Source organism: Mesoplodon bidens (assembly GCF_964165515.1).
Source record: "Mesoplodon bidens genome assembly, chromosome: X".
Lineage (NCBI taxonomy): Eukaryota > Metazoa > Chordata > Mammalia > Artiodactyla > Ziphiidae > Mesoplodon > Mesoplodon bidens.
In genome coordinates, this window is record NC_138163.1 from 81,646,664 (window position 1) to 81,669,218 (window position 22,555).

The window sequence follows — 22,555 nt, forward strand, 5'->3', positions numbered from 1 at the left end:
AGATCCCACATGCCATGGAGGAACTAAGCCCGTGCGCCACAACTACTGAGCCTGTGCTCTAGAGCCCGCGAGCCACAACTACTGAGCCCGCACGCCTAGAGCCCGTGCTCCGCAACAAGAGAAGCCACTGCAGTGAGAAGCCTGCACCGCAACAAAGAGTAGCCGCCACTCGCCACAACTAGAGAAAGCCCATGCACAGCAATAAAGACCCAACGCAGCCAAAAATCAATTAAAAGAAAAAAAAGGCCTATAATGCCTTTTTAACTCTCTTTTAAGTCATGTTCAAAGTCCTTGATCTAGCATTTTAGGCTCTTGCCAACCTAGCGACACTTCACTTGACTTTTTTGTTCCCTTGCTTAAACATACCCTTCTGAGGGAATTCCCTGGTGGTCCAGTGGTTAGGGCTCTGCGCTTCCACTGCAGGGGGTATGGGTTCAATCCCTGGTCTGGGAACCAATACCCTTTGATATGTTAGCAGTGGTTACAAACAGCAAAAGGACTAAGCTTGGAGAGAATCTGAAGAGGATTCTTACTCCATATGCTTCTGCATTGAGTCTCTTACAGTGACAATATGTATTGCTTTGGAATTTATAATAAAACACAAAAAGTAAAATAGAACAACTTCCTACCCAAGCCTGGCTCTCCCTACTCTTCCATATCTATCCAAATTTCTCATTCTTCAAATTTCCATTCAAAATATATTTCTTAATCCTCACATTTATGGTTAATTGGTTTTCAACTAGGGTGCTAGGACAATTCAATGGGGACAGAATAGTCTCTTCCACAAATGGTGCTGGGACAACTGGATATCCATATGCAAAAATGTAAAGTTGGACCCCTACCTCGTACCACATACAAAAACTAACTCGATGGATCAAAGACCTAAATGTAAGAGCTAAAACTATAAAACTCTCAGAAAACATAGGAGTAAATTTTCATGACCTTGGATTAGGCAATGGTTTCTAGGATATGACATCAAAAGCACAAGCAACCAAAGGAAAAATGGATAAATTAGACTTCATAAAAATTAAAAACTTTTGTGTATCAAAGGACACCATCAAGGAAGTGTAAAGACAACACAGAGAATGGGAGAAAATATTTATAAATCATATATCTGACAAGAGACTTGTCTCCAGAATATATTTTTAAAATACAACTCAATAAAAAGACAAGCAGGGCTTCCCTGGTGGCGCAGCGGTTGAGAGTTCGCCTGCCGATGCAGGGGACACGGGTTCGTGCCCCGGTCTGGGAAGATCCCACATGCCGCGGAGCGGTTGGGCCCGTGAGCCACGGCCACTGAGCCTGCGCCTCCAGAGCCTGTGCTCCGCAACGGGAGAGGCCACAACGGTGAGAGGCCCGCGTACCGCAAAAAAAAAAAAAAAAAAAAAAGACAAGCAACCCTAGTAACAAATGGGCAAAGGATTTGTATAGACATTTCTCCAAATAAGATACAAAAATGGCCAATAAGTACATGTAAAGATGCTCAGCATCATTAGCCATCAGGGAAAGTCAAAGTAAAACCACAATGAGATTCCACTTCACACCCACTAGGATGGTCATAATAAAAAAAGACAAGTAACAAGAGTGTTATTGAGGATGTGGAGAAATTGGAACCCTCATACACTGCTGGTGGGAATGTAAAATGGTGCAGCCTCTTTGGAAAACAGTCTGTCAGTTCCTCAAAAGGTTAAAAGTTACCATTTGACCCAGAAATTGCATTCCAATTACACTTGGTATATATCCAAGAGAAATGAAAACATATGTCCCCATAAAAACTTGAACATGAGTGCATGGGAGCATTATTACAGGAGCGTTATTCATAATAGCCAAAAGGTGGGAACAACCCAAATATACCTCAACTGATGAAGAGATAAACACAAGTGGTATATCCACACAGTGAAATATTATTTGGCCATTAAAAGGAATGCAGTACTGATACATGTTATAACATGGATGAACCTTGAAAACATTATCCTAAGTGAAAGAAGCCTGTCACAAACAACCACATATTGTATGATTCCATTCATATGAAATACCCAGCATAGGTAAATCCACAGAGGCAGAAAGTAGATAAGTGGTTGCCTAGGGCTATGAGTTTGGGGGGACACTGGGAATGACTGCTAATGGGTACAGAGTTTATTTTTGGAGTGATGAAAACATTGTAAAATTGATTGTGGTTGTATAACTCTGAGCACACTAAAAAAAAAACCCCTGAATTTTACACTTTGAACGGGCAAATTGTATGGGATGTGTATTGTACCTAATTAAAGCTGTAAAAAATGTACTTCTTCCATGGAGCTTTCCCCTTCTACTACAGTCCACATTAATCACTCCATTCTCTCAACTCCTACGGCTTTTCAAAACTGTACTGCACAATTTAGCACTCAGTTAAACTACCTGATAATATTTATTATTATCTCATGTAGAGCCTTGACTTGTCAGCCTGACTACAATTTTCCTGAGAGGAATGAATGAGTCTTCTGTTTCTCAGATACCTCTAAACCACCTAACATATAACTGGGCACATAGTAAGTACTCAGTAAATACTTGGTGGTTGTGAAGAATTGATTACATGTGCTTTTTTCACACACGTGTGTTGCACACACACGGAAGTTGGAGGGAATGTATACAATCTTAGATAGTGAGGTGAGAGAACGACACTATGTGAAACTGCAGAATACAAGATTTATTTAAGGGAAAAAAACAGAATGGTTGGGACACTTTTGTTCTCCCCTCCTTCTGCCTCCTGCTGCTCAATGACACCACATGGCCAACCATATCCTGGTCTCTGAGATCCTAAGGGAGTCACTGAGGTCCTACCTAGACACTTGACTGTCTGGTGTCACTATTCCCCCATCACTTCCTCCTCTTCCTCCTCCTCTGTCCAGCTCAGGTCATCATCTGAATCCTCAGATTCTTCCTCATCCATCTCTAACCCAAACCCTGCCTTAGCCTTCTCAGCCAGTGCATCGGGGTGCTCCAGCTGGGCCCAGGATCCTGGGTCAGCCTTGACCAGGGAGATTTCAACCCGAGATGGCATCAAGGAGACAGAGCTCTGCTCCACGTTTATGACCTGAGGAGGAGGGAAAGACAGTGGAACACAGAAGAGAAAATGAGGAAATCAAAGGGATTGGGGTCAGGGAAGGATGGTGATGAATGACACGGAGAAAAATAAAAAATGCAAGGTGGGGAAAAATATAGGGAAGGAATAAGTAAGGGAGAGAGAGAAAGAGGAAAGAAAGGGGAGTTGGGGGGAGAGGGAGAAAAAGAGGGAGGAAGAGGGAGAGAGAGAGAGAATATCAAAGCAAATGAAGAGAAAACCTCCACTTTCCCACTACAACTCCTTCCCTCAAGACACCCTCTATTCATTCCAGTCTGGCCCTTCTTTTTACCCCATCTGCCTCCCCCTCCTGTTCCCCCTTATCTTCACTTACCCCCCAGAGCTTCATCTGTGCTTGGAACACACGGTTACCATCAAAGACAATGTGGACATGAAGCTGAGAGAAAAGAATTACAGGGGTAGTAACAATCCCAGAAGGTCAGAACAAGTCATTACGACAGAGAAGCCGGCCAGTGGTGTAATCCCTACATCCACGGGTCAGCCAGATAACCCTGACCTAACAGGTCTACCTTCCTCTCAGAGGACTATGGAGCCTACATGTTTACTGCCTACGATGACTCTGCCTGTAAGATTATAATATCACCCAATTCATTGGCTTCCCATCCAGCATCAGACGTTCCTCACCTCAGTTTGACTGGCCTTCACCCAGTTGAATGCAGGAAGTGGAATCTGGCCGTATACAGTCACCACTACTAAGGAATCTGTCTGGTGCCAATCATGACGGCAAGACGCTGGCAGCTAAAAAGAAGACGTGAAAAGTGGGTGGTAAGGATGAACTCTTAACCCAAGGGGCGTTCTCATGGTATATGTGGAGAAGAGACAGGGAGTGTCAGAAAGATCAACACTACCTCATATTGCAAAACCACTGGGCTGGTAAAGGATAAGGAGCAGAATCTTATTTGGTCCATGCAAAAGGGAGAAGATACAGAGCTTGGCCATGAGGTATAGGGAGAAGAAATTATTTTGGAATTGGGTTCTAATCAAGAGTTCAGGAAAGTCGGGACTTACCTGCTTCCCCCAGTCATGTCTACCAACTCTGCACCCTGGCTGTGCCAGGAATGCCCCAAAATCCAGGGTCTGGATACCACAACAACTCCAAGATTTCATCCTGAGGTAGGAACAGAATTCAACTGACTCTCCTTTCCCCTCCCCACAAGCCCCCACTTCCATCTTAAGGTCAACATTGGGAGAAACCTGTCTCACAGCCCACCCAGTCCCCTCCATCACCCCTCATGGAATCGAGGTGCTCCTGGGTGGTAGGTACATGGAGTAGCATCACTCTCCGGGCCTTGGTAAACCTAAGACAGATAAAGGAGAATCAGGAAAAGAATTGGGTCATTTAAAAATGTACCCTATGCAGCCTCATATCTATACCCAGTCATCCCTCAGGCGTGGCATCTCTCAACCACATGCTTGAGTCCTCCACAGACTCTCACTCACAGCATCACATCCTGGGTTCTGGCAGCTGGCACCAGTCTGGATCAGACTACTGTCAAGTCCTGGGCAAAGGAAACAGAGTCAGGAACCCTATTCATTTCCCCCACCCAACTGCCACTTTCACTAAATTCCTGCCTGTGAAGCCTGTCCTACTAAAGACCCACTTACCTGCTCCAGGTTCTTGGTCTAATTCCTTCTGTTCCAGTGCCATTCCCAGGGCTTGGGATATATTTAGCGGAAGCAGCTTTGGAGGCAACTCTGACCTAGGGAGTATGGGTGGGGTGATTTAGTCCTGACCCACTAAACGTGATCAACAGCGCCAACCTTCCCAACAGTGGTAATGGAATCGAAGAAGTCTGGTGAAAGGGGAGCAGGGTTAGAGAAGATGGGTAGCAATCCCATTGCCAATTTTCTTCTCTGTGGACATGCCAAATCCTTGAGCCCCGGGGAATTCCCCAGGGCTCCTCTTGCCCATCTATTCAGTTGCTCTAAATCCAACCATATTTCTCTGCAGAACTGCATCATTCCCTCTTCTTCTTCATCTAATTAGTCGTAGACCCAATATGACTTTCTTCTGTTGCTCATACTATTTCCACAAAATTAACTTATTCTTCTCTGCAGTCTCCTGGCTGCCAATACTACTACATCCTTTTCTTGATGCAAAACTTATTATTATTATTATTTTTTTTTGCGGTACGCGGGCCTCTCACTGTTGTGGCCTCTCCCGTTGCGGAGCACGGGCTCCGGACGCGCAGGCTCAGCGGCCATGGCTCACGGGCCCAGCTGCTCCGCGGCATGTGGGATCTTCCCGGACTGGGGCACGAACCCGTGTCCCACTGCATCGGCAGGCGGACTCTCAACCACTGCGCCACCAGGGAAGCCCGATGCAAAACTTATTTTAAAGCTCTTTTCCAAAAAGAAAAAAAAAGTCATTCTCAACAATCCCCCTTGTATTATAACTAAGTATATATTCATGAGAGGCTATCTACTCTATTGATTCAAAATACCTATCCCAGGACTTCCCTGGAGGTCCAGTGGTTAACTGTGCTTCCACTGCAGGGGCACGGGTTCAATCCCTGGTCAGGGAACTAAGATCCCACATGCCAGACAGAGCAGCCAAAAAAAAAAAAAAAAAACCAAAAAAAACAACAAAAGCCCCACAGAATACCTCTCCCATCACTCCGTACCACTTTAGCACAAAGGACATTATTTCTGGACACAAATTTCCCCTAAGGCACCAAAGTTACACCAAGTCCTGATCCTTGGGTCTCCTCACATCTCTAGTCACTAGTCCCCAAACCTCAATGACCCATTAATCACTCCTAGTAAGCTCCGTTAATGTAGGAAAAACCCAGGGACCTCCTCCTCTTTACTTGGGCCTCTCCCGGCGCAAAGTCTCTGCTGACTTTGGAATCATATTCGGAGGTTTTTGCTCCTGAAGTGAACTGCTTGTGGCAGGGCCCTCAGGTTGAGGGGTCTCAGGGAGCTTCTCAGCACAGTGTGGTCCCACAGTACAGCCCTAGTACAGATAAGGAGAGAGGATTAGGGATAGAATCCTTCTATTAGGGGCAGAATCCCAGGAAGTAAAGAATTTACCTTGATGTTTAAGAACTCAGAGAAATCTACAGTTCGCTTCCGGCAGCAGGACCAACCCTGATAACAAGAGATCCAGCTCAGCTTAGATTCCTGGCTATATTTCTTTTGCGAAATGCTCTTGCTATCCCCCCCTTGCCTATTCCTCACCTTAAGTGCATCATGGAAGATTGGGACCCCAGGGTGATGGCAACAGGAATCTGTGGATACCGGTATAAGGATCAAGGAAGGAAAGATACTATACCAAAACATCACTTCTTACCTTTTTTCCAGGTTTATATGCTTACCGTCTTTCCGTATGATATAAAAAAAAAATCAGTGAAGACTGAAAATCACTCAGAACTATGGCAGGTACACTAAATTTTTCTTTTCTTTCTTCCTTTAACAGACTGCCCACAGCTGACAACTCCCCCAGCACTCACAGAGCTCCTGGCAAGGTCAGGATTACTCACCAGGAAGGTTGGTTTGGGGGTCAAAGTGCTGCCCACAGCCTTTGTTATAGCAGAGACGAGACATGGAGGCGTTGGTAGAATTACTGAAAGGGTGTTTCAAGGAGTCTGGCTGCCGAGTGGGGAACACCTCTTAGTCTGGAGGCTTTTAGCTGCCTGGAAGGGCCAGCTGTTTCTATCTTTAGTTCAGGAGGCGTACACCTCCTAACATGGGCAAGGGAACTTCAATTGGTCTTCCCAGCCAATAGGAAAGAGCTCAGGAACATTTTAGCTCTGAGGCTCAAGAAAAAAGGATCAAGCAGAGTAGGGCTTGGAACTTGGGTGAGGTCAGCTAACCACTGCTGAGACAGTTTTAGATTTACCATGCTAATTCCAAGCCTCTGACATACCAGCAGCTGCTCAGAAATGAATACCAATTTTGAGCCCCCTCCCAGCTTGGTGAAGGTACCCCAATTCCTCCAGCCCATTTTCTCCCTTTCAGAGCAGCTTTCCTCCCATCCTCATTACTTCTGTGTACCACCAATAGCCCCCAATCTTTGTCAACCACTTCAGTCATAGCATGCATCCAACCTCCCCATGTTTGCCTAGATGGATGATTAATACTTTAAGCAAAAGGTCATAAAGGATTATTCTTATAGCCTTGTGCTCATCTGAGACAGAACTCCCCTCCCTCCCTGCCCCTTCAAAAACAGCACAGAAAATTAAAAGGCTTAAAATGTATTTTAATAAGTTGACATTGCATTACTTCATTTCTCAGAAAAACTCCAAAGGTATCAGGGACAAATCAACCATGGTACACCAATAAAAAATGCACAGCATAACTACCTAAGATAGGCAAAGCTAAGAGCTACTGTCTGACCTTCAGCATACAGCAACCCTATTCTCAAGATTGTACTAGGCCTATCAAGAAAAGCTGTGAACAGCAATATCATAGACACAAAAGGGCCATTTCTGAGTTGTCCTTACCCAAGAAAAAGATGGAGGCAAGTTTAACACAAGAGTTTTTCTAAAGATATACTAAATGAAAATCTCTAAGAGAAAATGTCTTCCTTAGGACACAAAGGGGTAATATATGGGATATAACAGAACCGTATGTATGTTTTCTGTGACCTCTGTGGACATCTGCCTGAATTCCCACCTGGGAGCGAATGGAGCAATGGGGCCAAGGTCATTGGGGGATGTTTGGTTTTTGTGGTATATGTGGCAGTGTCTCTGGGATGGGGGTGTAAGGACAAGAAAGCAAATAGAACAGGGTGGACAAAGAGTGGAATGATTAAGATTAATGGCCCTAACTGGATCCATTTTATCATGGCTCCCGGCCCCTCAGGCTCTCAACAATCACATGAAACTTTAGGAATGCACCACACAGAACTGGTTAGTTAAAGGATATACCACACAGAACTGATTTGTTAAATATCGCCCCTCCCTTACCCTCTGCCTCCAGCATACTCCCTAGAGTACTACAGGCAGGGAAGACCTAACTATTGGGAGGAATCCCTAACACTTTTCCAGGGTAGAATTCGGCTAGTCCAAAAAGGGTCCTTCTTTTAAGGGTTTTGGGAAACTAGACACTGCAATTTTATTAGTATCGGCGACGTTTGTTTGGAGCAAATTCAGCTCCAGGAGCTGCACGGTTGAATGCAGGAGGGGTTCCACCAATTGCCCCAATTCCTTCCATTGTAGCAGCTTGGCCAAAGCGTTCAGTTGTTGGTGGGGTCTTAAAGAGAAAGAGAGCAATGTTATAAGAGAACCTATGCCCTAGCTTCCCACCCATCTGTAGTCCCTCCCCGGAGGCCATTTCCACCCAACTATTCAAGGCTCCTGATGGTAGGGTTGACCAAGCCTGTTTAGAACTCTAGTGGCTATCCCTAAAAGGAAAGTAGCCTGAAATACAGTCCTACCCTACCATCCTACCTGTAACTTTTTATCCGTATTTCTACATGCTAAGCAATATTACATACTCCTAGGCTGGTTAAGTGCTAGCCAAGTCCTTTTTCCTGAACGAGGTACATGGACGAGGGCAGGCCATCACTCCTCAGCAACCTTAAGCCTATCTAATTTAAACATTTTGACAGTAGAACTAAAACCACCTCAGGACTGTATGAGCCATAAAGCTTTTGGACTCACGTCTATTTTATGTGATAATGCCTAGCCTTTGTTGCCTTCCCTCCAAAGAAGAACCTGTTCACCCAGGGTAGCAACTAAACAGTCAATCAAGACTACCCAGTCAGACAGTTATTTGCTTAACTCCTGGGTAAAATATAGTTTGAGACTGGGCTTGCACAAGACTCCAAACAAAGATCTTGAGGTAATATTTTATGGATAACAGTGATCCTAAAAACTGTTATCTGTAGCAAAATTGTGGCAGACCCAGGGACCACGAAGGCAAAGTCCTTCCTCCTCCTATTACCATTTAGAGTTACTATAAGGCCCTGCAGTTTATTACCAATCCCAAGGTTCCATCTGGCATCATAGTGGCAGGTCCTGGAGGAGCTGGGGTACCAGCTGGCACAGGAGCAGGGGGCATAGCACCTCTGTTGTTTATGCCCATAGCACCTAAAGCAGAGCAGTGTGATCAGTATAGGAGACAGAGACTGTCAGTCTTTTTCTATGCCAAAGGAAATAATTCAAGATCTCTGGCCTAAGACATGTTACCCTCTCACCAAAATGATGCTCCCAGAAATGTCAAGCCTCTTAAATTTGGACTAGGTAGGAGAAGCTACCTAGTTTACCAGAGACAAGACAAAAAAGGAAATCAGAGCCATTAACCCCTTAAGTCCTTACCTCCCATAGCCATCTGGCCCATCCGTATCTCCTGCTCTCTCTGAAAAACAAAAAACACTCAAGACAGTCCACGACAGCACTGCATTCATTCTACCACAATCCACTGAGGCCCACATACTAAGGGAAGTAGACAGTGAAAACACATCCTAAGTGCACTGAGACCAAGCTGAGGAAGAACATCAACAACAGCTCCTTGAACTCATTACAGCTGTACAATGAATTCAAGATTAGAGCTACTAGGACACAAGTCAGAGTTTCCTATTAGGAACAGAAGGAAAGATGAAAGAAAAGGAAAGACATAGCTGATTTCTTCTAGGGCTCCAACCTGTACAACTGCCAAGGACATCAGAAGACCAGTCAAGGCTGCTACAGGACTGGGGGTCTATCTGATCCTGCAGTCGCTGAATTTAAACAGCATACACTGGCCCCCCAGCTTTTCATCCTAAATTGCCTGTGAGGCAAGAAGAGCTCCTCTTCAAACCTTACCTTTCCTTCCTATGAATGCTTCTTTCTATAGGGAGTGTCATAGAATGGAAAAATTGGTCATAGCCTAGTGTGTTTTAATAGTCCTAATGGACAATTCATGATGAGTTTTTCATATCATGGGCACATGGGAGATAATACCGCATCAGGGAATGTTCCCTTGAATCCTTCCTGCTGTCGTCGCATCATTTCTTCTTGTTGCCGCCGCATCTCTTCCTCACGGCGCCTGCGCTCCTCTTCCTGCCTACAGAGAAGTCACCAAGATATTTAAGCAGAGGCATTCCAAAACTCGAACAGATTATCTTAATAGGGGACTCAGCCAAGGAGATCAAGAGCCTACTGAAAACTATCATAGCTCTCCAGGAAACTCACTGTTAAATGTGCCCAGCCCCAAAACAACCCAGATGTGTCCTTCAGGGAAAAAAGTTCTTTCCCAAAGGAGCCAGTCTCATACGACCAGCACTCAGCTGCTTTCCTCTTTAGCGCAGTCCCAGGAATTCCTAGAACCATGGGTACCTGAAACATCTCCAATCTAAAGGGAGAACTTGAGAAGCAGCCAGGAAATATTTGCCAACATATTTACAAATGCATGAGGTAGCATGGTGGTAGGAAACAGGAGAGAGACATTACATTTTAAAGTTGTCAGATAAAAAGGGTTGGAGAAAAGAGCTACCTGAGCTCCAGCTGCTTTCGTTTTTGCACTTCTTGGTTGTGCAGCTCTTCCATCCTCCTAAGTTCTTCTTGACGCCTCATCAAATCTATGAAAACAACAGACTGATTGAGAGTACATAGGCCCAGTAATTTTCCATAAAGATAGATCCAGAAAGCAAAGGGGATATTTAATCCCTGAGTGGCCATCCGAGGTATCCAGATTCCAAAAATGAAGTCAAACCTATTATTTCCTTCTCCACAGAATCCAGTATCCTCTGCCACATCTCCAAGCTCATTTGCCTACCAAGATCAACAAAATATTTCAGAGAATAAAAGTTGAAGTTTAGGCCTTTCTCTACTGATTGATACAAAGAAACTCCTGAAAAAAGTTACTCTGTCCTTCTTCTAGTTTTAAGACTTACAGGCCGATACTCACCCTGCCTCATTAGCATGACCTGGTGCTCATGGCGAGCAGCCTCCATCTCCATCTCCAGCTTCTCACGAGCTTCCTTAATGTTTCGGTCCACTTGGTCCTGTTGCTGCTTCTCCATCTCAATAAGTGCCTTCCAGCGCATGGCATACTCATACTCAAAGGAGCCAGGCTGTGCAAATCTGGGTGGCTGCTCTCGCTCCCTATACACAAGGTTCCTAGGTTACTAAAACTTTTGTCCAAGATTTTCCCAACGAAACACTACATTCCTCCCGAGGGCCAAGACAATGGCTGCCAGTGAACACATACAGCAAAGATGTGCCTCTTTTACACATCTCTTTACAAGCTTCCTTAAGAACAGGCAATACCTAACAGGGAATCTGTCAGGACCACGTACTTGTGAAACTGCTGGTTCTTTATAACCAGCTTCTCTGGGAGTCCCTCTTCATCATCTAACTGGTCCATGGGCTCCACAGTCACAGGTCGAGGAAATCTGGGAGAGAGATGCTCAGTGTTAATCAAATTATACTGGCACAGGGAACTAGTTAGGGGTCAGGATTGGACAATTAAACATACTTCTGAAGGGGTTTTTATACGCAGTCCTAAGTAACCACGCCCTTTTAATGGCATTATGTGGAATCTGGGGTTGACAGGATAGTCAGGTTTCAGATCTCTGAATACAGTCTTTAAGTAGGTGGAGGACTTAAGTGCAGCCTTTATTTACTTATTTTTTTATTTTATTTATTTTTTGGCTGCATTGGGTCTTTGTTGCTGTGCATAGGCTTTCTCTAATTGCGGTGTGGGGGCTTCTCATCATGGTGGCTTCTCTTGTTGCAGAGCACTGGCTCTAGGCACGCGGGCTTTAGTCGTTGTGGTGTGTGGGCTCAGTATTGTGGCGCATGGGCTTAGTTGCTCTGCGGCACGTGGGATCTTCCCGGACCAGGGATCGAACCCATGTCCCCTGCATTGCCAGGCAGATTCCTAACCACTGGGCCACCAGGGACGTTCCAAGTGCAGCCTTTATATATGGTATCTACAGAACTCAAGGTAACGACTTGGGGTAAATACTAAGAGAGATGTTACATGCACAAAACAACTTTTTAGAGTTCTAAAACTTCACCATAAGGGGAGACTTAACACTGATTAAATGACAACCTTCCTAAAGACTGCAAAGGTTTATTTTTTAATCCTCATACCATTTCCATTAATTTAAGAGTACACTGAAAACTCTACTAGAGCTGAATTATATCAAAAGTCTTTAAATGAACACAGGAACATGGTTCTTAGAGGCTAACTCCCCAGGCCACAGAAGGAAGTAGCATTTAAGGTATGTTTCTGAAAATGACCCCTCACTCACGTGGTTAGCAGGAAGGAGCCTTCACTGCATCTGTCCAGAGCTTTCCGAGCAGCTGGCTTCCCTGAGAATTCAACAATGCCTTTTCCTGAGGGCCTTCCTCGATCATCCACAATGACTACAGCCCTCTCCACCTGGCCGAACACAGAAAAGGCTTCCTCCAGCAGTTCATTGGACACATACTGAGGAAGGTTTCGGACTGTAAGGGATGCACTATGGCAGGCAAAGCGCACACGCAGCTGCTTTCCACGGAGCGGCATGTTGTCCAGTTCCACTTTGGCAATCTCTGCTAGGGTTCTTGTTTCCTAGGAAGCAGAGGAAAGTCAGAATAACTCAGTTGGACAAAGATCACCTACACAGCCATCAAGAGGCTCAAGAAGAATAGCTCAATGTCTCCAAAAAACCCAAAAAAAACCCTTGGCAACGAGCATACAAAGAAACATGGATAGAACTGGAAGAATGGAGTCAGGTGTTTCAGATAACTCTTTGGTTAGCCTAATTGCTCTGATGGCCTTGCAATATATCAACTGGAAATTCTAAAGTTAATACCACTTACATGGTCACTGGTATCATAGGCTATTCTCTGAAGTGTTAACAGATCATCTGGACAAGAATGACCATCATAAAGCCTACCCTTACAGTACAGCAGCCAGAATTATTTTAATTTTTGCTAGCTATATACAAGTTTAACCAGAATCACTATGCCCTACAAGAGGCCTCTTTAGAACCACAGACCTTGATGGGACCCTCCACATTACTGAAGAGGAAGCTGAGCCCTAGAAAAAACGACTTGCCTATATAGCTAGTGGTAGATCTGGAATGAAGACTAGTTCTGACCGTAACACCCAGTGATCTTGCTAGCACATTATGTCCCTCATTTATGGAGATAGATAATGCCCAGAAACGTTTCCCCCATGCACTTAAACACATTTCCTAAATCAAGTCAGATTTAAAAAAAGATCTACACTTAAATTTTTTTTAAAAATACATACAAATAAAACTGTTCCCTCAAGGTTTTGACGAATCTTAAGTGAGATAACGTGTAAGGGCTTTGGAAATAAATTATATAAACCTTGATCATTACTAAAATAAAAACCTTTTTTTGGAAAAAAAATCTAATTTATTAAAATATTTGTGGGGGGCAGTAAATAGAAGGGTAGAGATAAAACAAAATTAACTATGAGTTGATAGTTACTGAAGCTGGGTAACAAGTAAGTGCAGGTTCATTATACTATTCTCTCCACTTCTATATGTTTGAAATTTCCAAATTAAAACAAAAGAAGTTCCAAAGGGCATACTTTAGCCCCAGAGTCCTAGGCAAATAAACCTGTGTTGTCCTTGAAACAAAACAAAAACCTATGAGGAAAAATTAAAATAAAATCTGCATTTTTGTCCTGTTCCGCCAACTGTAACTATAAGCTTTTAATGTCATCTGAGGATTATTTCTACTGCCTAACTTTCCATATCCATCATTCCCCAGCTTCCCCACCTTTTAGAGCACATGCTCTAAAAGCCCACAGTTGCTCACCAAGCGGATAAAGCCAAAGCCCTTGTCCTTATGAATGAAGACTTCGCCTGCCTTCCCATATTTCTCAAATAGTTTCCTCATTTCCTCCTCAGTGATGTCAGGAGGAAGATTGCCCACAAAGAGCCGGCTACGCTGGGTGAAGGTCTTCTCTCCTGGTTTCCTAAAATTCTTCAGGTCAATAGTCAAGCCTTCATCTGAGAGAAGACACACAGTCACATTCTCAAAGAGTTACAACTGCTGCTAGATGGGCAATATAATTGCTGTAGAGAAGTCAAACACCATTTCCCAATAATGGAATCTATCCACTAACCACTTATCAGTAAACTGCACCTTAGAATGTGAAAGCAGTAGGCAGAGATCTGGGGAGACTTCTCAACAACTCTACTATGGGCCAGGAGCCACCCTGGACTAACTCAGAGACAGAAAGAGAAAATAAAGCAAGTCAAGGAGCCCTAGGTCAGAAGGGATCAGATTTTTACATTTAAAACATAATTGTTCCATTTCCCAATCCCTCACTAATCTTCATAACCTTAACAGTTCCCATTCTTTCAGGCTTGGGGTAATGGAATGAAAAGAATGAGTTAGGGAAGAGTATTCTTTGTAGGAATCTCTGGAAATAAAGAGGGTTGAGGTTGGTTGTAGTCTTAGAGGCACACAACAGGTGCTCAAAATTTGCTGAATGGATGGAAACATACCTTTAAAGACCTTTTACTCTGATTAAAAATGGGGTGGCACAGGGACTTCCCTGGTGGCGCAGTGTATAGGACTCCGGGCTCCCAATGCAGGGGGCTCGGGTTTGATCCCTGGTCAGGGAACTAGATCCCACATGCATGCCGAGGCTGGGAGTTCGCATGCCACAACTGGCCTGCCTGCCGCAACTAAGACCCGGTGCAACCAAATAGATAAATAAATATTTTTTTTACAAATGTGGTGGCACAGGCCCTAAGATAAAAGTATAATACTTAATACCAGACTTCTTCTCCATTAAGTCTTAAAGACCTTTTCTATATCTTCTCTATGTAGTAGTCATCTGATGATTACCTCTAAGAACCAAGCTCTGAGGTAAAATATGCAGCCATCTGTTTAGCAACAGAATGTGCCAATGCAGCAAAGCAACCTGTACTCAACTGCTATCCTACAAGTCTGCTCCTTATTTCAGAGAATCAGCCTTTTTCTATCCTAAGTATTAAGAGATAAATAGAGAAAAGAACAACAAAGGTGTGCTACAAAGGCCCATTACTTTATAATCCCAAGAATCTAATCTAAAAATCAAGAAACTATTCCCAAGAAGGGACCTATTTCTACCCCATTACTTAGCATGTACTCACTTTGGCTGCTGGCTTGCTGCCCATTTGCAGGTATTGGTGGAGGTGGTGGCTGCTGCTGTTGCTGCTGGTGGTGCTGCTGATGGTGATGCTGATGATGTTTCCTCGGAGTGTGGTTTTGTTTCTCCAAGTTAAAAGTTTTATTGCTCTGCATTTTTGCACCCTAAAAAGAAACGGTAGAAGGTCAAATACATTCAGTGCTAAGAACACAATCAGCCATCTTCCTGATGACCTGTATGTCATTAATCACCTTTGGTATTATTTTTAACAAGTATGGCAAAGGACTACAATTCAAAAATCTAAAAACCACCAGCACTAGCAGTTATGTTGTACATAGAAACTAGACAAGTACTAGATAAGAACAGCTTGCACTAGAATGACTTGAGGAAACTTACAGTTCAATAACTATATGCATTAATAGGAAACTACTTTCCCAAAAGAATCTACTCCCTAAAAATTGGCCTTATCATAATATTAAAGCACACTTTAAAACACAATGACTGAAACAGATTCTAGTTATCACAAGGACTAATTATAAGTCTTGTTCTTCTCTGGTACCTTGCAGTCCTAGCCTACAGTAGATACTGTGGAATGAACAGCAGGCAAAGTATGGGCTGTGGAGTTAGATATACTTAGACTTGAAGCATGGTCCTAATACTTACTTACTAGCCATGTACTACTTAGTAAATTACTTCTGCACCAGTTTCTTAAGCTGTTATAAAAGGAATAATAAAAATACCTACCTCTCAAAGTAGCTATAAAGATTAATGAGTATGTGAAAACACTAGTTCTGTACTGGTGTATAGTAAACACTTGGTAAATACTGCTATTAATCACAATGGAAAAATTAACGACTACCAAAGCAATAAAAGCAGCAAATACAAAATTATACAATCATAAAATCTTGAATTCTGTCATTTAAAAATCAACATAAGGGAGTTCCCTGGTGGCCTAGTGGTTAGGATTCTGGGCTTTCACTACTGTGTCCTGAGTTAAATCCCTGGTTGGAGAACTGAGATCCCATAAGCCACACCGTGTGGCCAAAAAAAAAAAAAAAAATCAGCATAACATTAAATGAAAACTCCTGGTAAAATCCAGACTGAATACAAAAGTTAATGGTTTTAAAATGGAAATTTCCTAATGGATCAGGTTAACAAAGTGAGGACCATCTTCCTCATCCAAAGGCAGTTCTTCAGTAAATTAAAGGGCAAAATCAATCCTCAATCTTTTCCCCTCAACACAGGACCCTCCAGTCAGATTTAACTGAAGGAAAGATGCAGAAAAGGACCTTTTCCCTGAATACTCCATTATTAACATCATGATTCCTTTAAAATAAATTATATTCCTCAGACAAAAAAAAGTGACAAAGGCTTAATAACTGTTGATTTTGGATTATGGGTATATAAGAATACTTCTATGTGTATAAAAACTTTCTAATACATATCATATCCCACCAAAACTGAAAACATCAGTGCAATTAAGTTTTTTTTAATTAGTTTCTGCTTTATAACAAAGTGAATCAGTCATACATATACATCTGTTCCCCCATCCCTTCCCTCTTGCGTCTCCCTCCCTCCCACCCTCCCTATCCCACCCCTCCAGGTGGTCACAAAGCACAGAGCTGATCTCCCTGTGCTATGCGGCTGCTTCCCACTATCTGCAATTAAGTTCTGTATCCAAAAGTTGTTTCATAAGACAATAGGTAACAAGAGCTATCAAGATGTTCCTATTCTTTTAAATCAGGAATTCTACTTCCAGTAATTTATCCTAAGAATATCATTTTAAAGTTTAAAACTACATCCACGAAATACTCACTGTAATGGGCTTTCTGGTAACAAAAATGATAAAAATGACTTAGGTACCCAAAATTAGGGGCAGTGTTTTTAAGAAAATTGTGGTACATCTATACAATGGAATGTTACACAGCAATAAAAATTATAAAGACCATGTAAACATGAAAAAATGTTTGATGCTTTAAGAGGGGAAGTGTTTTTATAAATGCATGACTGTAGTTAAGAAACAGAAGGTGGGCAAAAATGAAATCTGTCCTGGTTGTAGGTTGATAATTTTTTTACTAATTTTTAAACTAATTCATTCAACAAATATTCATTGAATGCTTATTATTTGCTAGGCACTATTCTAGGTGCTTGGGATGCCTCAATGAACAAAAGCAGATTCTTGCCTTCAGCAGTGATAACCTTCCAGTGAGAGAAAACAATATACATAATTAAATTACACAGTACTTAAGAAGAGGTTAAGTGTAGGGGAAAATAAAGAAAAGGGGGCGGAGGGGGGAAAAATGGACAGGGAGTGGAAGGGGGAAGATTGCAATTTTAAATAGACCTGTGAGGTTAGCTTCACTAGAAACCTGACATTTAAGCCAAGACTTGAATTCTCATTTGTATCATTTCATCAATCTTTTGTTTCTCATTAATAAGGTACAAAATACATCTTTAACATAGAAAACGTAGAAATAAAAACAAAAATAAAGAAAACCCCAAAGACCCACCACTACAAAAGTCACTGTTAACATTTTGGTATACCCTTTCAGTCACTGATTTATACATTTGTATGTATTCCAAATGGTATATTGCATGTCACTAAATCTTCTACATTTACTGTTAGCGGACAAAGTATTCAGCTGTCAACCAAGTCCCTATTGTGTTGGGACACTTGGGCTGTTTCTAACTTTTCACCATTATAAACAATGCTCACAGCTAAATCTTGGGGCACCTCCATGACTATATATTCCTCCCACAATTTCCATTTTTGCTTATTTACCTTCAAAACATACACTGTCATTTCAAAACTGCAATCATAAATGCATTGTTGTATATTCACCCTTTCCCCATTTCTATAGTGTCAACTTAATTATACTTGTTAATGGCTACATAAAGTCCAATTGGATGACACTAATTTACTAAACTACTCCCTATGAGACATTTAGGCTGTTTTCAGCTTTTTCCTATTACAATGCTGAAATAAATACCTTCTTGCTTATAGCTTTCTTTATTTCCTTAGGATAAATTCTTAAAAACAGAGTAATTAAATGCCTTTGTGACTCTTGCCACATAGTGTAACAACTTTAAACACCATGAGTAAGTGTACCAGCTTCACAGTAAATGGGATACCTTAAAAAATGTTTTTTAAAAACAAGATATAAAAGTAGGAAATTAAAACACAAAATTTAAAGTCTACCCCAGCTACAGGTGAGGACAGGTAAGTGGGCATTAGAATCAGATCTTTTCCTATTTGAGTCCCATGAATCAAACACCTCCCTTCCCCTGACCCCAAAGTGGCCTGCGGCAGAAACTTGAATTATCCACAGCCATTTCTCCAACTAGTTCTTCTTACCTCTGGCTAGAATCCAAGGAGGCTCTTTTTTTTTTCCCTCCAGCCTTTAATTTAAGAGTCAGTGGCCCCAGCCTCAATACCCTGCATCCCATTCAGGAACCCACAATGTATATGTTAACAGAAATCCTTATAGAGAGCCACTCAAAACTGAAATATTAAAAACTCTATATTTACATCCTAACCACACCTCACCACTCCATTTCAAAAAAGGCCATTTTACAACTTAGCAGAAATGATCTTGAGCACTGGGATGTCCTAAACCATTTAGAATTACTTCAAGGGAGGTTATTTTTGGTTTTAGAAAGTGTAGCCTGGTAGTTAAGATGATAATACCAGATATTTATTGACCACTATATGTCAGGCACTGTGCTAAGTCCGTATTATCTCATTTAATGCTCATAACTATCATTCTTCTGAATAAGAAAACTGATGCACATCCAAGGTCACACAAAAATGTGATGGAGCATGGAGTAGAACTCAGGTCTGTTGAACTCTAAAGCTCATACTCATCCCTATGCTACAAACTGTGTAATCAAGCTCACCTTGATTTTAGAGTTCAGAATCCAAAAAACTTACTAAAATGTCACTTAACCTCTGAGCCTCAGTTTCCTCACCTGTAACATCTATCTCACAGGGCTGGTTATTTTGACTAAATGAGGTCACGTAACAGAGCAGTCACTTGTTCCTGCTGGCAACCACTACCCCTATTTCTACATATGGTGGGTGCTCCAGTTAGACAAATGTCATCAGTTACATTCTTCCCCTGCTCTTCTGCATTCTAGCAAAAATTATTTTTACAACCAAACTGCCTACCTTTGTGTTGAATAAATGTCTCCATAATGCCAATCTTTATAATCTTTCCCTTCAGTTTTTTATTTCCCAAGCAGGCATTCAACGGTGAACACTAAATATTGTATAAATCACCTAAAACAGTGCCCACAAAGTAGCAAGTACTCAGTAAGTGTTGTCCCTATAATGTACTTCTGATGATGACCACCAATATAATTTGAAAGTATGTGCAGGTATCTTGGTAATAAATTCACTGCCCCCTAACCACTGGGCCTCTGAGAAAAGAACAAAGCATAAAGGTCAGCAGTAAGGATTTCTGTCTACTTATCTGCCCTTAAGTCTAACCCTGATGGACTTTCTTGAGAGAAAACACATATTTATGTTAGAAAAACTGGTGCTATTTGCAACACAACTGCACAAATGTTGTTCAGGTACAGGACCAAACATTACATCACATATAGCTGAAATCTAAATAAATGTCCCCTTAATTTTCAGGAAAAGGATCAACTTTTTAAGTGGAAACTGCGGGGGTAAATCTAGTAAAAATCTACCAGATGGAGATGGCTGCCTGGATGTGGACCAGTCTGAAAGCTGTAGGAGGCACTGGCATGGTAAGGTCCTTTCCTAAGAGTCTCTTAGGACCTTTAGTAATAAGGAAGTCAGACAAAGAAGCAATGTAAGTGCAACCAGTACTCTCCCATTAGAGTTGCCAGACGTATCAAATAAAAACACACTACAGTTAAATTTGAATTTCAGATGTTAAAAAATGAATGATTTTTAGTATAAGTCCCATGCAACGTATACTAAAAAATAATCTGTTGCCTACGTGAAATTCAAATCTAACGGGGTGTCCTGTATTTCATCTGGCAACTCTACCCCCTACACCTACCTCAACTTCCACTGAAGATAGCAAAGTGCCTCCCAGTCCTCTCTAACCTCGACTTCTCTGTTAAGAACACAAAGAAAAGCATCAACTTACGACAATAATTTTTCCAAATGTAAAATACCCGATAGAAAATCCATAACATTCATTTTCATTTTAAAAAGTGATGCCATAGATGGGTCGAGTAGCCAGGCAACAAGACCCAAAAAAAAAAAAAAAGCCTCCAGGAACCTGCCTAGGAAAGCGGCGAGGTTTGGACTAGCAGATGAACTTCCCAGCTAAGAGTTTCGCCAAAAAAACATCGCTGGGAGGGGGGGCGCTTTCTCCTCCGGAATTAATGGCCTCAAGAGGTCGAGAGGAGGAGCACCCGATAAAGCGCCTCCTCCTGCAGCCGCGACTTCAGGGCTCTCGGATAATAGACCCCACACCCTCAGGCCCAGGTCGGCTCAAGGGCCGGGGAACTTACTGACAGGGCTCAGATTCCAAGATGTGTCGCACAAAGAAAAGAGGCGGGAAGGGAAACGGGAACCAGGTTAAAGCCGAAGGTGAGGCGAGGGGAGAGCGATGGGCCCCCGCGGGTGGGCTGAGGAGGCCGTGTGGCGGCGGGGACAAGGCCTCAAGAGGCCTCGGAACGAACGGCCCAACTCCCTCCAAACCCAGCCTCGCTCTCGCCTCTGTCTTCACCATCGTCGCGAAAAATCCTACTCCCCTCTCGAACAAGAACTAAGTCGTCCCCAAACTCACCCTCTACCGACAGTTTTCTCCTCAGAGTAAAGGCGACGCTACACGGCCTCTACCGTCCCGAGAAAAGAGCGCGCGACCGCCGGAAACCAGACGACGGAGCTCGGTGGCTCCCAAGGGCTACAAAGTGGCGTTCTCTATTGGTTATCTGACCTGCCAATCAACGTTTATCTCCAGAGGCGGAATCGGTTTTCCACGATTTCTTCGATCTTATTGGCTACCGAATGCGAAAGACTTGAGTTCGTGTGAACGACAGATGGGGACAAAGAGCGAGGCTTTGTACCGAGTGCGCATGCGCAAGTTGCGTCCGCTAGAGGCGGAAAAGGAAGGGGGGAGGGGGATAAAGGGTTGGAAGGAGAGACATCAACGGACTGACTGAAAGACCGAAAGACCAAGTGATGGGAGGGGGAAAGGAGAGGGGAAAAAAGGGAGAGAGAGGAAAGTGGAAAGAGAGTGAAACAGAAGGGGAGAAAATGTGCGCGTAGGCGTGCTCTGAGAATTCCTGCACTGCGCCTGTATAAGCAGCTAGAGTAACAATGTCATTGTATTCAGTGTAGTATATCTAGACTTTTCCTACTGAAAAGATGCCGCGCCATGTTTCTTTTTTCACACTTCCTCATTAGGGCTTGCACTCTGACACTCCTTACTTAATCTGATTTTCTAGTTGCTTTTCCTGCTGCCAGGTTTACTCCTAAAGCCCAGCTGAAGTAGTCATCACTATGGCTATGGTTATAGAAAGGGATGGGGGAGGGGGGATCGATACTTTAGTCTCTGTGTGATTACAAAGAACTGTAACCAGTACCCTCATTTCCATGGTAACCAGGGAACCCAGCAGTCCAAACATCACTATTCCCATGATTTACAGAGAGACTCAACAGGTGTCATCATTGCCATGGATACATTGTAGGCCTCCAGATCAGACTGATCCTATATTCCAAAGGATGCCAATTAGGTAATCACCTTCATTTTTCAGTAACACCTAACTAGCCCTGTGGTTAATCAAGGGCTACGACACTCAAGTGATAGGTGTTTGTAGTTAATTCCCACTAATTAACTAATTCACACTCAAGGTTTCAGGGTGTTCCGACTGGTGCCACCTTATGTGGGGACACAGTGATCTAGAGCCTGTCTAGAACCTTCTGCAATGACAGAAATGTTCTATATCTGCTCTGTTCAATACAGTAGCTACTGGCCATATGTGGCCATTGAGGGCTTGAAATATGACGAGTGCAAGTGAGGAACTGAATTGTTAATTCCATTTCATTTTAATTAGCTAAAATTAAGTAGTCACATATGGCTAGTGTCTACCATACTGGACATATCTAGACCAATGGAATTGTTATTTTTGAGAATAAATAACACCTCTATTATGAAAAAAGAATTCCTCTATTCTGAAAAAGCCATTTTTTCTTGCTTACAGAAAAAAAAATCAAACAATACCCAAGAGTAAAAAGAGAAAAGTCTCTCCTTCTATTCATCCCAGTGATTACAATTATGACATTATTGCATTTCTATTTTCTATGTTTGTACTGTCCTGGTGAAAGGGAAAACCATACCTTTTTATACATGTAGGATTAAGCTATACATACTTTTCTGAGCCATGACTTTCTCACTTAAAATACTTTAGCTATCT

At 42.6% G+C, this 22,555-nt stretch overlaps 2 protein-coding genes across 3 annotated transcripts; both read right to left on the bottom strand.

Moving 5' to 3' along the window:
* Positions 1-2,821: 2,821 nt before the first annotated feature.
* ITGB1BP2 (integrin subunit beta 1 binding protein 2) lies at positions 2,822-6,764 on the bottom strand. The gene is made up of 11 exons (XM_081221864.1): positions 6,604-6,764; positions 6,302-6,351; positions 6,155-6,211; positions 5,932-6,077; positions 4,727-4,821; positions 4,562-4,620; positions 4,349-4,419; positions 4,130-4,229; positions 3,746-3,859; positions 3,435-3,497; positions 2,822-3,073 (listed from the first exon to the last, which is right to left on the bottom strand). Exons 1-11 carry the CDS (start codon positions 6,665-6,667, stop codon positions 2,846-2,848), a joined length of 1,047 nt encoding a protein of 348 aa, XP_081077990.1. The 5' UTR covers positions 6,668-6,764; the 3' UTR covers positions 2,822-2,845.
* Positions 6,765-7,301: 537 nt separating this feature from the next.
* NONO (non-POU domain containing octamer binding) lies at positions 7,302-21,044 on the bottom strand. Of its 2 annotated transcripts, XM_081221922.1 has the most exons (12): positions 20,926-21,044; positions 20,188-20,244; positions 15,159-15,318; positions 13,831-14,024; positions 12,306-12,607; positions 11,346-11,441; positions 10,955-11,151; positions 10,541-10,625; positions 10,009-10,111; positions 9,385-9,424; positions 9,047-9,156; positions 7,302-8,317 (listed from the first exon to the last, which is right to left on the bottom strand). In XM_081221922.1, exons 3-12 carry the CDS (start codon positions 15,307-15,309, stop codon positions 8,183-8,185), a joined length of 1,413 nt encoding a protein of 470 aa, XP_081078048.1. In that variant the 5' UTR covers positions 15,310-15,318; positions 20,188-20,244; positions 20,926-21,044; the 3' UTR covers positions 7,302-8,182. The 2 variants fall into 2 exon arrangements, with proteins under 2 accessions (XP_081078048.1, XP_081078047.1); XM_081221921.1 differs by lacking the exon at positions 20,188-20,244 and having other exon boundaries at positions 20,926-21,042.
* Between the last annotated feature and the right edge of the window lie 1,511 nt (positions 21,045-22,555).